Genomic DNA, 16,217 nt, shown 5'->3' with positions numbered 1-16,217 from the left:
CTGTAAGCCACGAAGCAGGGTAATCATCCTTATGAAATTCAGAGAGAATAAAGGCAAAGAGCCTGGGGCCAGGTGGATTCATGTTGGGCACAGCTGCTAGACAACTGAAGTGAAGAGACCACAGGGCCCAGGAAGGAGTGAGCAGCTACCAGTAAGTGCTGGGTTGAGTTGAGGAGAAACCATAGTTCAAGTGAAAACCACCTTTCTGATCCACTATCCCACCGCGTGCTTCCCCTGGGCATCACTGGGCCCCAGCACAGAGAGGAGAACTTCTGGTTCAGGTGTTCGTGTTCTTTGTACTCACAGTTCGCTCAGTCAACGTTTATTGAACACTCGCTGTTTACGGAGTCTTGGGGAGGGAGGTAGATTCAGTGAAGAGTACAAGAGTTTCGTCAGCGGTCTGACTAGAAGGCCATTCTACAATGGTGACTGCTCCTGCAACCCACCGGCCATGCCCCCAGACTCTGCTTGCCTGGTGGCCTGTGAGCTAGACCCCGCTAATCAGTGAAGGAGGTAAGAACCCACAACTTCCTGTGTGTTGTGGGGAAATCGCAGCTCCTTCCGCCCGGCCCCTGGGTTGTGTCTTTTGATGTGTAGACACAGACAACAGCAACTGGGATTACCTGGGCTCCTTCACTGGGGCCACAGGAAATTCACAAAGCTCAAGACCTCTCACCTCACAGATAGCGAAGAGCTAACATTCATGACAAAGAAGTCTAGAAGGTTGAACAGGTAGTGATGTGAGGTCAGAACAGACTCAGGGCTATTGGCTGGTGGGTATATGAAAGGAAATATGAAGCCCCTAAAGACTAGGATGACAGGAAATGGGTTCATCACGTATGGCCTCTCCCTGCCTGTCTACTGAGGAGGTCAGAAGGTTTCTCAAAGTGGCTCCTCGGGGCACAGTGTGGGGAAGAGGGTGGTGGGGAGACCTGAGGAGATAAGGACCTTCGGAGGGACCTCCTCAATTATAGGCAAAGGACTTCAGGCCCAAATATGTTCGATGTGTTTTTTCCTCCAGAGCTGTAACTCATTCACAGCACCAAGGCCTCACACAAACCACACGTGGCTCTCTGAAGTTAGAAACCAAACCCTGCTTTATAAGGCTGAGTGGCCATCAGTGGCTTCTCTGCTGGGATATGAGGTACCAGCCAGTGAACCTTCCTCACCTTCTCCCCATTCCCACCACCCCTCCAGCCCTTCAGAAACCCATTTCTGCAATTCAACCACTTCAAAAAAATACTTTGAGGAAGGGGCCGGGGCTCAGGCTGGCTGGCCAGCCAGCCAATTCCCATGAGGTAGCTAACACCGGTGCTCCTAGGCAGGGGCTAATGGAGAGAGGCCAGTCATGGGCTCACAGCAGCCAGGAGTGAGTCACCGGTTGACTGGGAGGTGGGGGAAGCAGAGAGTCTCAAAGTCTGCCCAGAGTACTTGATCAGAGGCAACATCTGGGTGGAGAGGCTGGGCTCTTTGCTGGTATCCTCACTGTCCCTGGAAGAACTGGGTTTTCTGGGAAGAGAAGAATGGCCAGCTTGGGTCTTCTTGGGCTTGGGCATGGTCCCATCTTCAGAGAGTGGTATGCTTCCCTCAGAGAAGCTGTGTTTTCTGAAGAAGCAGGTGGGAAAAGAAAGAGATGGCTATGTGGCTGAGACTTCAGCCTACGATTTGTCTTTAGAGTCTGGACCAGACATTCACAACACTATGGCGCTACAGACCATGATTATACGAAGATACAAATAATGGTAAAATACACCTTCTTTATCTGAAGGCTAGAGAGCTTGGTGCAAACATGAATGTGTGAGAGAAGGAAGGTTCAAGGAGCCCACAGCTAGTGAGCACGGCTAAGAGGGGCTGTGTCTGCAGGTAACCCCATGCTCCAGCTCAGCTTTGCTGGGCAGAAGGGGAGTCACCAGGCAGAGGACACTGGCTGCCTATTGTGATACGCATATCCCATATATGGCTGCATATCCCACCAACCCCCAGTTGGAGAATGCTGATCTTCTCATAATCTGGGAAGGGAGGAAGAAGAAAACTCCTTGAACTCACATCCAACACCGTTCCCTTGCTCAGACAGCACTCACCCCAGCTTGCCAGTCTCTGATTTGTTGAAAGCACTGAGCGCCACATCACCCTTTGGGACAGTCAGAAGTGATGTTGGGAGAGACCACTAAAAGCAAAGGAAGCAGTGAGGTCAAAAGGGCTAGGCAGAAGTCAGGAGGGAGTGTTTGGGGTCTTGGGACTCTTTCCCAGCTCTATGGAGCACTGAGTGACCATGGGGCTCTCCTCTTCCCTACCCTTCAAGCATGGGCCCATCTGGGACAAAAATCTCTGTTCTTTCCAGATTCAGGCAAGAAGTTGACGCTACAAAGCACTCTTGGCCCTTGAAAGAAAGGCATCCAGGGAGTCCCGGAGGCCATTACTCCCTTGGAAGGAAGAGTCATGAGACACAGAGACAAGGCCTAGGGGAGAAGTGAGAAGGTCTAGATCTCCATCCAACTCTCGCTGCACTCTTCAGGTGGAGTGAGGGACTGACTGAATTTGTCTCCTCCCCCGCAACGGTGTCACTCACCATTGGAGCAGAATCAGAGACAACTCCTGTGTGGAACCCTTTGTAGCACCAACTCCGAAGCAGATCTACTCCTAGGACAAGATTAGCAGGAGTGGGACTTAAGAGGGTGGAATCAACTGGTCAATTCTTGCCAGGGAGGCCCATTTCTTGGTCTACTGAGATTTAATCACTCACTAAACATGGCCTCCTGTGGGTAGGGAGGACACATCACCTTTGAGCTTGTTGCCATGGTACTTCTGTTCCCACTGGGTGGTGAGAATGTTGAAATATCGTGGCTGCTCAAAAAAGCGGAGATAGCGAGAGGAGATTCGAGAAGGAAAAATTCGTTCAAATTGACCGCGGCGAGAAAACTCATCTTCCATCTCAACCAGAACCCGAACATCATCTGGTGTCAGGACATCCAGCACAGACGCATAAAAGTCCTAAGGCCCAAAGAACAGAGAGGAAGAGGGAGTGACAGAGAGTGTGAGCTGGAGGCAAAGAATCCAGAAGCTGGGGACAGTGAGCACAGTTCTGAGGTCCTAGGCTCCAGGACTCCCAAGGCAGCACCAAGACCGACTAGTGGGTCATCTCTGGAACTCGTCTATTCCCAAGCCTACTGAGCTTTGCTGTCTGGGGAAGACGCCATTGGTCCAGGTACGGGAGCCTCTGGGACACAGAGATTTTAAGAGGTTTGCTGGCTGGAGTCAGGAGCAGAATCCAACAACTCTGATTTGGTAGCAGCCTTTTGTCTGCTACTGTCATATTTGGCTCCCTCATCTGCTCTGAGAAGATGTCAACCCTCCTAGGGGCTCAACGCACCTCAAGGAAAGAAACCCAAAGGATCTATGGCTCTGACAACAAGGGATGGCTAGTATAGCATTTTGCTAAGAGCAGTGGTTCTTGACCATGTGATAGAGGCCATCAACTCTCTCCTGGAACGACACATAAGCCAGCAGATCTCTGCACACCAAGGGATCATGGACCAGGGTTAGGAAACCCTGTCCTAGGGAAAGGGAAAACCGGTCGCCTTAGGGTCCCAAATATTTGACTGAGGAAACTTTCTGTTGGCACTCGGTGTGTGTGTGTGTGTGTGTAATCTCCTACCTGATCAGGAATTTTCTGGGTCAGATAATAGGCTTTCTTCATCTTCTGTGCAGTGAAATGTTCTGGGGTCATTCGACATTTGTCCCTGGGGGAGCTGGGCAGGCTAAGGCAATGGATGGAAAAGAAGCAAAGGGTAAGGTCAGCAGTTTCACATCCTGAAGACATGAGGAGAGAGGGTCCATCCCAGGACCCTTAGCTTAACTGGAGAAGGAAGATACTCTTGGTCAGGGTCAGGGGACTCACTAGGGCACCAAGGTTAAGTGGTTTGTTGGATGGAGTCACATCCTTCTCAAGAGAAGACAAAGAAGTTTAGAGAAATATTTGTTACTTGAATAGATCACACCACAATACCCTGTCTGGGCGTCCAAAGATCAATTACCATGGAAAACTGAAAGAGTATAAGGTACCTCATTAGGTTGCATTTCAGTAGTTAAACAAAAAAAAAAAAAAAGAGGACCCCCCCCCCCAACACCAAATAATTATTGGATACTTCAGTTTCATTTGGTGGACACTTCCTAAGTACCCAGCTCAGCCCTACTGGCTGTGTTATCCTGGGCAAATCACATGACCTCCCTGTACCACAGTTTCCTCATCCACATTACTATGATTACTGCTGAGAGACACAAAGATAGCCTCCAAAATACTCACAAGACGGCAGGTGTCAAATGACAACCACAGCACAGAGCCAAACAGGAGTCTGCAAGGCATGGTGGGGAAAGCAAGTTTTGTTCCTAGCAAATCAGGATTGGAATCCCAGCTCTACCACTTTGTAGCTGAATAACCATGGGTGGGCTACTTAACCCCAGTGATTTTCAGTTTCCTCATCTGTAAACTGAGGATACTTAATACCAACCTCATGGGGTTGTTGTGGAGATAAGTTACAGGATTCTCCTTACACACAGCAGGTACCAACTAAATACTAGCTCCCTTTCCTCAAGAGTGGTTCCAAGTGGTGTGGGGCTATGGTGGAGAAAGCCCATGTAGGGCTGGCTTCATGAAGATTCTGTCTTCAGCTAGGCTCTCATGGATGGCTGAGGTCACAACAGGGAGGTCTGACTGAGGGGAACTTCAGGAGGAAGAATCCCAATGAGCGGAGGAGGGGATACTATGGGAGGACAGCGAGAAGCCATATACATTGCAGGGGGGAGACTCAATTCACTGATCCTTAAGGATCCTTCCAACTTTGAGGTCCTATGAGCGATTGATTTGTCAGAGCACAGGAGCCAGGGGGAGGAGTAGAGGGAGGGGCACCTGGGAAAAGGAGGCTGTGGCCTCCAATGTGCCTGTGAGGAGTTCAAAGCTGATTCCCCACACCCTGTTGGAGATTCCTGAGCTGGGAACAAGATAACCAGACACGCTTTTGAGGGGCACTGACGTGGGAAAGGTGTGTGGATAGACTGTGGGGGCAGACTGAGTCGCAAAGGAGACCATCAGGAGGGGGCGCCCAGACATCATCCCTTCCCACAGTCACCATGGGGCTGTTCATGCTGCCAGGCAAGCCACAGCCAAGCAGGGAGGCTGACCTGGTGCTGGAGCTGCTAGAGCTGCTGGAGCTGGAAACCATATCCTCTGTGTTGGGCAGAACAAAGCCTGCCAGGTTCAGAAGGTCACGGATCATCTGGCCTTTGATGCTGATGTCCAATGGAGAGTTGGAGTGGAGGCTTTGGGAAAGGGTACAAAGAGCAGTAAAACTGTTTCTGGTTATGCATCCAAGTTAGGGCTAGCCCCATTTACTCACTGCCTCCCCAACTCATGTGCATCATCATGGGGGACTTCTTGCCCCACAGATAGTGAATAACCTCACTCAGGGGGGGTTCCTGGCCATGACCTTCATCCGCTAGGGCAAAAGCATGCAGTAGGGATCAAGTTGAAAAGAGTAACTTTTAACAATCTCTCTCCATCCTCAAAGACTCTTGAGATAATGGCAAAGAATGAGTGAATGAGAAAAACAGACCATGAAGGGAAAACACAAATTCTAGTGAAGGAGAGGTCTTCCCAAAGTCAGCAAGGCATGGGGGGCAAAGGGGTAGAGGATCACGGAGCTACAGAAGAGTTCTACTCAGGGCCCTGAGAATCCCACTTACCTTGGGGAAATGTTGACCTCTAGGACCCAGGGCTTGAGGTTCTCATCCAGCATGATGTCAAAACCAAAGAGCTCGTGGCAGCTATAGGGCCGCCGCACGTACATCTTCAGCAGGCTGGTCACATAGGGTTCTGACCTGGTCACAGGGAAGAGCAAGTATTCAGCCCAGCTCTTCCCAGAGGGCCCTACACAGGCCGCCCTGCCAGGGGAGTTGCCCAGAGATGGGAGAACAGAAGTAACCCAGGAAAAGCAGCTCCCAAGAGACGCCTCTGATCCAGCGCCAGCTTCTGGAGAGGAAGTTCAGTAGAAGAGCAGAACTCTATCCACTCCCTCCTACTGCCCGTCCTCAGAAACTGACACACAGCGTGGTCAATGTCTAGGACACAGCAGCGTGGAGGCCCATAAGAAAAGGGGATCCAGTGGCAGGCCTTGCACCCAGGGTGGCAGTGTGACTCACGAGATGATGGTTTTGACAACAACATCCTTTATCTTCTCCCAGATGGCATCGCTATTGATTCCCTTCTGGCTCAGGTAGTTCCATAAGGCCTTCAGTGCCCTGCAAGGGTGGGACGGGGGTAGTATTTGGGGTTATATTCGATGAATGAGTGATCAAGGAAAGAGAAAGAAAAAGGAGTAAGAGGTCCAAAGGTGTTTTCTCCACATCTCTTCTTTTGAGGTTTTCAATTAAGAAAGAAAGGAGCGTAGATGCAAACAGACCAATTCTGAACTGCCCAGTGTTTAAGTAACCTTTGGGCTTTACATCAATACTCCGCTCACCATCCCCTTGAACCTCCCCAAAGGCTAGAACCTTGTGCCCCTCTAGGCCTCCACTTCATGGGGGCCCAGCCTGGGTACCATTTGTGGCCCTGGCAGGCCGTTTCATCTGCATTGGCCTGGTACTCGGCATTCTTCTTATTGACACTGTAGTTGGTCAGGTGCATGAACTTGTTGCCAAGGCTCTTCATGGAAGGGGAATACCTGGGAGTGAGGAAAAAGGCAGAGGTAAGATAGAGAGATGGCAGGCAGACAAGGGTCCAAACATTTCCCAAATCCTGAGGAGGTAAAGGACAAGTGGACAGATCTTTTCAGATGCACGAGAGTCTGAGAAGTATATCCGTCAGTAAGGTTTCTAAAATACCACAGCTCTTTTATCATGAGCAGCTCACAAAACTCAGGAAAACTTTTACTTATGTTGACTAGTTGCTTATAAAAGGAGATGACAAGGGATACAGATGAACAGCCAAGTGGAAGAGAAGTATAGGGCAAGGGATGTGGGACTCCTCTCCTTCATCCCCACCTTGGTCCTGCAGGAAGACCCAACCCACATTCAATGAGGTAGAGAACTTTCTCATTTCCTAGTCCCCAAGTGACAACACGATTTATAAGAAACTGACCTCTGTGTCCCTGCCCCTGGTTCCTGGCACAGAGCTACCAAAACCCTTAAGAATTCCTCAGTAATAAGAGCACTAGAAGCATCTTTTGTTCTCATATATGGTCTTTGACCCCAGTTCCTGACACATACCTCCTGAAACCCTTGTAATTTCCTAGGCGACAAAAGGGTCTTTTGTTCTAATGAGGTGACTTTGGGTGGGTTCCTGGATAGGGTCTGATCACCAGACAGACCAAAGCTTGAAATCTTCGACCCCGCCCCCCATTCTCTTAAGAGGGAGAAAGGCTAAAAACAGAACTGATGATCAATCATGTGTATGTGATGAAGCCCCCATAAAAACTCTATAAGTAAGGGGTTCAGGTTCTGGGTGGGTAAGCACGTGGGGCGTGCTGGGAGATTGGTATCCAGAGAGGCAGGGAAGCTCTGTGCCTTGTCTCCTCTGACACCTTGCTTTGTCTGGATATTAATCTATAATCAAACTTTACCATCTCCTTTTATGGTAAGCTTCTCTGGCAAATTAATGGAACCTGAGAAGGGGGTCCCAGGAACCTCTGACTAATAGCACACCGGTTGTCAGATGCATAGGTGGCACATGGACTTATGACTGGTGTCTGAAGCAGGAGGAAGAGGCAACCTTGTGAGAATGAGCCCCAACCTGGAGGACTGGATGCTCTGGGGACTGGATGCTCTGGGGGCTGGACAGTGGCAAGAGTTAAATTGCAGGTACCCAGCCAGTGTCTCAGAGAACTGCCTCATGTGGTTTAGAAAAAGCCCCAATGCATTTCGTGACCAGAAGTGTCAGAAATGAAGCATTCCATGGGGCGCCTGGGTGGCTCCGTCGGTAAAGCATCTGACTTCAGCTCAGGTCATGATCTCACAGTTTGTGAGTTCAAGCCCCATGTTGGGCTCTGTGCTGACCGCTCGGAGCCTGGAGCCTGCTTCAGATTCTGTGTCCCCTCTCTCTGCCTGCCCCTCCCCTGCTCATGCTCTGTCTCTCTCTCTCCCTCTCTTGAAAATAAACATTAAAATTTAAAAAAAAAGAAAAAAGAAAAAAAGAAATGAAGCATTCCATGTAAAAGGAGACACAAGGAAGGAAAAGAAGACTGGGTTTTCCAAATACCCTCCTCCTTCTCTCTTGTTAACCCAAACTACCAAAGTGTGTTTTTTCTGCTCAGCATCCTCCAGTTTTTCCTCTCTTTCAGGAAAACAAACCCCCCAGAGGAGTCAGGATGCGGCCTCACCACTACCACATACTTGCAACTGGCGAAGCGGACGAGTCCATCTGAAAAGAGGTAAATCCGCAGAGGATCGTAGGAGGTGACGTAAACATAGATTCGCAGATCAAACTTGCTGCCGCTGATGAGGTAGGGTTTGTGTAGATACCTACATGAGGAAAGGCCAGCTTCAGGGACATGACCAATGAGACAGGGCTCAGGATAAAATGGCAAAAGCCAGCGAACAGTCCCTGGGATAAAGACCTTAAAACATTTGGCGAAGGAGGTCTTTGGCTGGGAGGACACAGGACAGAAGAACACTATAAACAGGGAATCTCCAGGTTGAGGAGATGGGAGAATGGGGAGCCAGATGTGAGCTAGAGACAGGCTCACCTCTGTACCAGGAGAGGCCTTCGCTTGGGGAGCTGACTCCACTTGTGAATGACCTGGATGCCGATGCCTCGAGCTGACGCTGGCTAGAAATCAAGTGGAAAGGAGACGAGATGTGCTCCCGGCCCAATACACCACTGTTCCCCATTTTTTCCTACCACCCACTGTGATCCACTCACCGGCTTAACAATCCACTTTTGGCGGCTGCTGCTCTCCCAAGCTTTGCGCAGGAGCTTGGCATCCTGAGGCAGGATGAAGGACTGGGGGAAGAAGCTGAACTCCTTCTTGCCAAAGCGGCTCTGCATGCGAGACAGGTTCCGCCACAGTCGGTCCTTTCGCCCAATCTGGAATGAACCTGGGAAGTGGTTTAGCTACAGAAGGGACAAAGGGTGAGAGCAGGGGGATGGCCCTGGTGAGGCCACGAGGAAGAGAGCAAGACTCATGGTACCGTTCCAATTTCCTTAAATGACAGCATGAGCCCTTGATCCATCTTACCATCACCATCTAATGGAAAGTACTCAGTTACATAAGTACCAAAAGATGACGAAAGCACACACAAAACACACCAAAATGTAGTGCTCTCAAGGAGTTGATAGTTCACGAACAGCCGCACAATAGTGATTAAGTCAGATAAGTGCAAAGAAAAAGGTGTTTTAAGTCTTTTGCCATGACAGCCTGTAGGACAAAGACAGGAAAGCACATGGCCTTCATTAAGTCTGGGGGCAAGGGACTCCTTTGTTTCAACATTAGACCAGCACCCTCTTTATGCATATTCAGCTTGGGGGAGTGGAGGTGACGCGCAGCAGTTACAGGAGAAACATGATCAATGGAAACAGGTGCTGCACCTCCAGACACATTAGAGGGAAAAGTGTCTCGGGCAGTCTAAAACTGCCCGGAACACCGCCCCTGCACCGCTAGAGGTGCGCGGTCTGTGAGGGTCCCACCGCACCCTCCTCCAGCACTGCCTCTGCTCCTCTAGACACCTTCCTGGCTTCTCCACGGCCACCCCCCTCTTTCCTTGTTCCCAACACTGACCTCCTCCCGCCTGCTCCCCAGAAAGGACCCCTACCTTCTGATGCTCCCGAATGGATCGGAAACTAGGAGACTTCATGTGATGACCCCAGCAGCCCAGCCAGTCATCGTTTCCTACAGAGGGCACATCAGGGAGTCAGTTCTGTTAGCAGCTCAGTCCTTGGGATGGAGAGGCTCAGAGGCCCCAGAAATACCACTGGGCCTGGGCACAGCTCCCAGACCCAGTTTTCTGAGAGTCGCCATGGAGCTGTCCTACACGAGGCTCTGGGGTCAGGAATAGAACAACGGCTCCTTGTCTTCTAATTTTGAGGAACAGGCTCCAGCCCAGAAGGAGTTCAGAGCTAGGTCTTCCTCTGAGGTTGGAAACTTCAGGACAGGGTCCCCACATATCAGGAGGTAACTAGGGCTCTCCTCCTACCTAAGACCATCTGTTGGGGCAAAGAACAGGCTTGCATTAAGGCAGGTGACTCACTTTTGCTGATTTTGAAGTGGGACCGTCCAATGGTCTGCTTGACAATGTTGGGGGTCACTGTGCTCATCTTCCACCGGAGCAGCTTCCTCTGCTCCCAGGGAAGTTTCTCCACTGGGGAAAAGGGATGGGGGTGAAGAAGAACACGAGTCAGGATGAGAAGAGGAAAAAGGTGGCACTGTTGCTCAATTTCACCTAGGTAGACAAGCCACTAAGTATTGTTCCAGGCCAAAGTTTCAAAGGAGAAGTCCTTTGTGGAGTAAGGGGGGCTACACAGGGTTGAGGAACACAGAAAGGAGGGAGATTGCAAGGGAGAAGAAACAAGGCTAGAGGGCAAGAATGGGGCATGAGATTATGGGGCTGACAAGGGTCAGCTCAGGACAGACAAGGAAAAGTTCCCCATATCAGACTGGTGAACCAGGTGAGGTACCGAGCGCCAAAAAAAGCCACTCTGGAAAACCCTTGCTACCTTATTGCCACCTCCTCCTAACTTTGCTAGCATCCTTCTCCTGGGGGTACTTATGGACTTAGCCACTTGGCCAGGTTTACCTCTCTCATCCCGGGTGCCAAAATAGATGGTAGGGGGCACATTGGGAAAGAGACTGTAGATGAGAGCTGGTCGGACAACTTTCTCATTGGAAAGGGGTTTGGTCAGAATCTCTGCACAGCTCCTAGGATGAAAAACAGACACATGGTAGAGAAAGGGAAGTCCACAACCGTGGAGTGCTGTTACAATGACATATACTTTCTTTCGGGGTGCTGTCTTTATTAATTTTGAGAGAGTGAGAGAGTGCACAGGCAGAGGAGGGGCAGAGAGAGAGAGAGAGAGAGAGAGAATCCCAAGCAGACTCTGTGCTTGAGGCATGCAGCCCAATGCAGGTCTCGATCTCACCAACTGTGAGATCATGACCTGAGCCAAAATCAAGAGTCAGATGCTTAACCAACTGAGCCACCCAGGAGCCCTGGGGATGCTGTCTTTTAAATTGTGAGTCTACAAAGACAAGTGCTCAGTAATTATTTTGCAAATAGTAATCCATAAAGTGCTAGGGCTAACCCATAAGCCACACTATTAAATGTCACCTAAAGACCAAATTTTCCAATACTTCCTTCTGTGATTCAGCTCCAAAATTTCTAGTGACAGGTCACAGGCAGGGGAAGCCCCTGAAGAGTGGCTCTGCAAGTGGGTAATGGGGTCTGGGTGCATGCAAGAGGAATATGCTACACAGAGACAAAGAAGAGAGAAAAAAATTGATAAGAATAATTAAAAAGGAGGAAGAGCAGAAAAGACCTAAGAGGAACAGAGTTTTAAAAAGAAAAAGGAAAAAAAAAGCGAAAGAAAAGAGTGATACTTCTAGCACATTTTATATGTAGGTTAAATCTGAAGATACACAGATAGTTAATGCTTTTCTCCATTTTGGGAATGATTTGTGGTATCAGATTTTTATGTAACAGTATGGTAACACAGGTCTGGGAATCTGGGGCAGTGGGCTATTGAGTCCCTACTGTTGTTCCAACAGTGGCTAGCCAAGATAGCCAAGGCTATCTCAAGGGATCTCAAATAAATGAACACCTCAACTATGTACTGGGTACAAGCTGACACACGCAGACCATTTCTTCAAATAGCATTGGGGGTGGAAAAAATAGTTATTACTCTCTCTGCTGAGTTGGTATGATCCACAAACATTACTATTTAAGATTAACCTTTAGATTCTAAACAGCCATTCTATCTGTTATTTTACAGCACACCAGAAATCGGCACTATATGTAAAACACTTCAGCATTTTAAATCAAGAATTTTTAAAGAATGTTATTGGGTCACGTTAAATACTAATTCTCGAGGAAATAATGTCACTGAACTCAACTCTTAATTCCCCATTTCCAAAACAGTCTACTTGAAAGGCTTTGAATTTACTGAGTATCAGAATTTAGGATTGTTGAAAACCCAGGTGCCCCAACAAATAAACGTTTTTAAAATAAATAAATAATTTAAAAAATAGATGTATGTGATGGTTTACAGAAGCTTTATTCCCAATAGCCCAAACTGGAAATAACCCAAGTACAAATATCCTTCAGCAGGTAAATGTACTGTGGCATATCCTCACCATGGAACACTACTCAGCAATAAAAAGGAATGAACAACCTCGATGCATGCAACAACCTGGATAAATCTGCAGAGAATATGCGGAGTTAAAAAAAAAAAAAAGCCCATCCCAAAAAGTTACATATGGCAATCATCTTATTTTTATGATACTCTTGATGAAATCAAGATGAAATCAACTTGTGAAAAAGTTATAGAACAAATTAGTGGTTGCCAAGCATTAAGGAGGAAACAGGCACAGGAGGGAGGGAGGTTTGGCTATTAGGGCAACAGGAGGGATTTCTGCAGTGATGGAAATACTTGTATCTTCACTAAGGTTAATATCTTGATTGTACTCTATGGTACTAGCTTTGCCAAATATTACCACTGGGGAAAACTGAGTAAAGAGTTCAGGGGATCTCTCTGTATTATTTCTTACAACTGCATGTGCATCTATAATTGTCCCCAAATCAAAAGTTTAATTAAAAAAAAAAAAGGTAGAAAATCTTTGTTAGCTGCCTCCTCAAGAGGCCTGGCTTCTGAGCTAGCAGTAAACTATGCCGCTGCAACAGTTACTTCTCTGTCCTCAATATTCACATCTGAAAAAAAAAACGGAGGGGTTCAGTAGGTTAAGCATCCGACTTCGGCTCAGGTTATGATCTCACACTTTGCGGGTTCGAGCCCCGTGTCGGGCTCTGTGCTGACAGCTCAGAGCCTGGAGCCTGCTTCAGATTCTGTGTCTCCCCCTTTCTGCTCCTCTCCTGCTTCCACTGTCTCTCCCTCTCTCAAAAATAAATAAACATTAAAAAGAGAGAGAGACACACACACACACACACACTGGACTTTTAATGACCTCCAGCTCTAAAATTAAGTGATTCTTGGAGAGCCTGGGTGGCTCAATCAGTTAAGCATCCGTCTTCGGCTCAGGTCATGATCGTGCAGTTTGTGGGTTCGAGCCCCACATCAGACTCTGTGCTGACAGCTCAGAGCCTGAAGCCTGCTTCCGATTGTGTCTTTCCCTTTCTGCTCCTCCCCCATTTGCAGTCTGCCTCTCTCTCTCAAAAATAAATACACGTTAAAAAAACAAATTAAAAAAAAATTTTTTTTTAACATGTATTCATTTTTTTGAAAGAGAGAGCGAGCTAGCAAGTGAGCTCTCAGCACAGAGCCTGACGTGGGGCTCAAACTCACTAGCTGTGGATCATGACCTGAGCTGAAGTTGGATACTTAACCGACTGAGCCACCCGGGTGCCCCCCCAATTTTTTTTTTTTAATTAAGTGATTCTTGTGGCACCTGAGTGGCTCAGTCAGTTGGGTGTCTGTCTCTTGATTACAGCTCAGGTCATGGTCTTGTAGTTTGTGGGATTGGGCCCCATGTTGGGCTCTACACTGAGAGTGCAAAGCCTGCTTGGGATTCTCTCTTTCTCCTCTCTCTGCTCTTTCCCCCACTCATGCTCTCTTGCTCTCAAAATAAATAAATGGACATTAAAAAAATATTAAATTAAGTGATTCTTCAAAAAAGAATATGAAACAGAAAAGGCAATAAACTATTGCTAGGTAGAGAAACAGAGAAGATAAAATATATAAATCTCTCACAATTCAGAAAAAATGATTTTAGCTAGTCCCAAAGTATTTCTGATTTTAGTCATCCTTAAAATGCAAAGTGGTTTGGAATTCATCAACCTCCATGTGTTTGAAAATCTATGTTTTAAGCCTGTATAGATAAGAAGGTCTGTACATCTTGTAGAAGTTAAATTAACCAGTGAACAAATTATGAGCAAACTGTTTTTGTGAATTTTACAGTATATGATTCAGAAAGGTTAAGTAAAGGGCTGTGCAGCTGTCTCAAAGTAGGCCTGAAGACAAACCCAGGTCACCCTTAAGTACGGAAAAGGTGGGACTCCAAGTCAATTATCCTCCTCTTATGGAGAGCAGAGGTCCTCAAGTCAACATCCAGATGTGGCTTTGTTTTTCTGGAAGGAGGACCAGTTAGGCTTTGAGTAACACTAGACTCAGGGTTACCTAGGACAGGATTTCTATCCATCTTCACAGAAAGTTCTAGTTCTGTGTCTTCTCTTTCCAAACAGTTCTCTCCCCTTGCTAGTTTGGGGCTTCAAAACTGGTGCTGGCGTTGCCACCATCGCACTCACAGAGCCGCAGCCTGCCTGGTCTGCACCAACCAAGGCATGGAAGGCTCCTTGTCCTCTTTGCTTCATTTGAGGCACAGCTGACACAGACAAAAGCAAGCTGAGTGTGGGCGCTCTGTACAGTAGGTATATGTTAGCCTTGACACGTGGCTTGATTTTCATTAAAATTAGCAGAGAAATTTTACACAAAAAACAAAACACCAACTGTCAATACTTGTATTTTGTTCCTTTTACATTTTCAGTAGAAGTTATTTTTCTAAAAAAATTTTTTTAATGTTTGTTTATTTTTGGGAGAGAGAGAGAGAGTACATGAGCAGGGGAGGGGCAGAGAGAGCGGAAGACAGAATCCGGAGCAGACTCAGGCTCTGAACTGTCAGCGCAGAGCCGGATGCGGGACTCGAACTCCTGAACTGCAAGATCACAACCCAAGGCGAAGTCAGACGCTTAACCAGCTGAGCCACCCAGGCGCCCCAGAAGTTATTTTTAAAAAGAAAAACACTCTAGGGGCGCCTGGGTGGCTCGATCAGTTAAGTGTCCGACTTTGGCTAAGGTCACAATCTTCCATTTAGTGAGTTCGAGCCCTGCACTGGGCTCTGTGTTGACAGAGCCTGGAGCCTGCTTTGGATTGTGTCTCCCTCTTTCTCTGCCCCTCCCCCTCTCGCACTCTGTCTCTCTCAAAAATAAACATTAAAAAAAAAAAAAAAGAAATTAGTACTTTGGGGCGGGGGGGTTCTTTATAATATTTTTTAAATAATATTTAATAAAACAATGTAATAAGGCAAAGTTGTAAGTGGTGAGGGGAACAAGTAAGGTTATGTTGAAGGTGTTAACTTTCTACCCAGAAAGGCAGCATATGTGACCCTTCAGCAAGTCCTTGAAAGACCTTCAGCAGAATGACTGCCCTCATTTATAATAACTTCCTCACAGTCCTGCGTTCCTTCCTTCCCCTGGGTTCCCCATCTCAGTTACGCAGCATCCTCCAACAACCTGTTTTTGTAAAAGAAGAGCCTACATGAAGAGACTGACTTTTTGGTTCCCTGGTTAGACATGGATATTTCTCAGACTCTACCAAGGGTAGTCAATAAAATAACCTAGATTTAAGCTAGAAGATTTTTTTCCTTTTGGGGGGGAAAGAGAGCATGCGCATATGCAAGTGGGGGAGGGGCAGAGGGAGAAAGAGAATCTTAAGCAGGCTCCATGAGCCAAACTTGGGGCTTGATCCCACAACCATCAGATCATGACCTGAGCTGAAATCAAGAGTCAGACACTTGACTAAGACACCCAGGTAGCCCAATTTTCTAAGCACTTCTTGAAATCATTTTTTTACTTGAACAATTTCTTGGAAATTAAGACCAAACTGTAGGCTAAGAAACATGGTACTATTTTTAAGCCTAAATGATACAATATGCTTCTGGTCCTTGTTTGAAAACTAAAATCGCAAATGTAAAACTCTGGTAAAAATGAGTTACAGTTAACGGGGCCATTAATGACGTAGGTAATTAATCTCCTTATAATCTTAAAGAGACAGCAAATGAGCCTCTGCCAATGATCAACATAATACTCACCTAGAGATCACTGCTACCGACTCGCTGGTGGAGACAGCACTGAATGAGGAGCACTCTGAGTCTCCTGGGGGGGGGGGGGGGCAAAGAGAGAAGTTCCACTAGGAGAGGCTGCTACACAAACTCACCAAGCCTAGGCAGCTCTTCCTTGGACACGTTGGCTCAGCCTTCCCGCAGAGCCACGGACACCACCCTGTT

General features: G+C 47.6%; 1 protein-coding gene across 1 annotated transcript in view; it reads right to left on the bottom strand.

Annotated features, from left to right (window-relative positions):
* Positions 1-1,074: 1,074 nt before the first annotated feature.
* The window catches only part of TTLL4 (tubulin tyrosine ligase like 4), a 36,902-nt gene continuing 21,759 nt past the window's right edge, over positions 1,075-16,217 (bottom strand). Inside the window, 16 exon segments of the mRNA XM_042995349.1 lie at positions 1,075-1,605; positions 2,082-2,167; positions 2,570-2,640; positions 2,781-2,991; positions 3,656-3,758; positions 5,179-5,316; positions 5,740-5,874; positions 6,196-6,294; positions 6,594-6,716; positions 8,383-8,511; positions 8,736-8,818; positions 8,912-9,103; positions 9,802-9,878; positions 10,237-10,347; positions 10,783-10,904; positions 16,023-16,086. Of these exon segments, the coding sequence (XP_042851283.1) occupies positions 1,347-1,605; positions 2,082-2,167; positions 2,570-2,640; positions 2,781-2,991; positions 3,656-3,758; positions 5,179-5,316; positions 5,740-5,874; positions 6,196-6,294; positions 6,594-6,716; positions 8,383-8,511; positions 8,736-8,818; positions 8,912-9,103; positions 9,802-9,878; positions 10,237-10,347; positions 10,783-10,904; positions 16,023-16,086 (2,003 nt within the window). The 3' untranslated portion in view covers positions 1,075-1,346.

The sequence above is a fragment of the Panthera tigris genome, chromosome C1, assembly GCF_018350195.1.
Source record: "Panthera tigris isolate Pti1 chromosome C1, P.tigris_Pti1_mat1.1, whole genome shotgun sequence".
Classification (NCBI taxonomy): domain Eukaryota; kingdom Metazoa; phylum Chordata; class Mammalia; order Carnivora; family Felidae; genus Panthera; species Panthera tigris.
The sequence above is the reverse complement of the archived record's forward strand: the minus strand, read 5'-3'. Positions and strand labels throughout refer to the sequence as shown.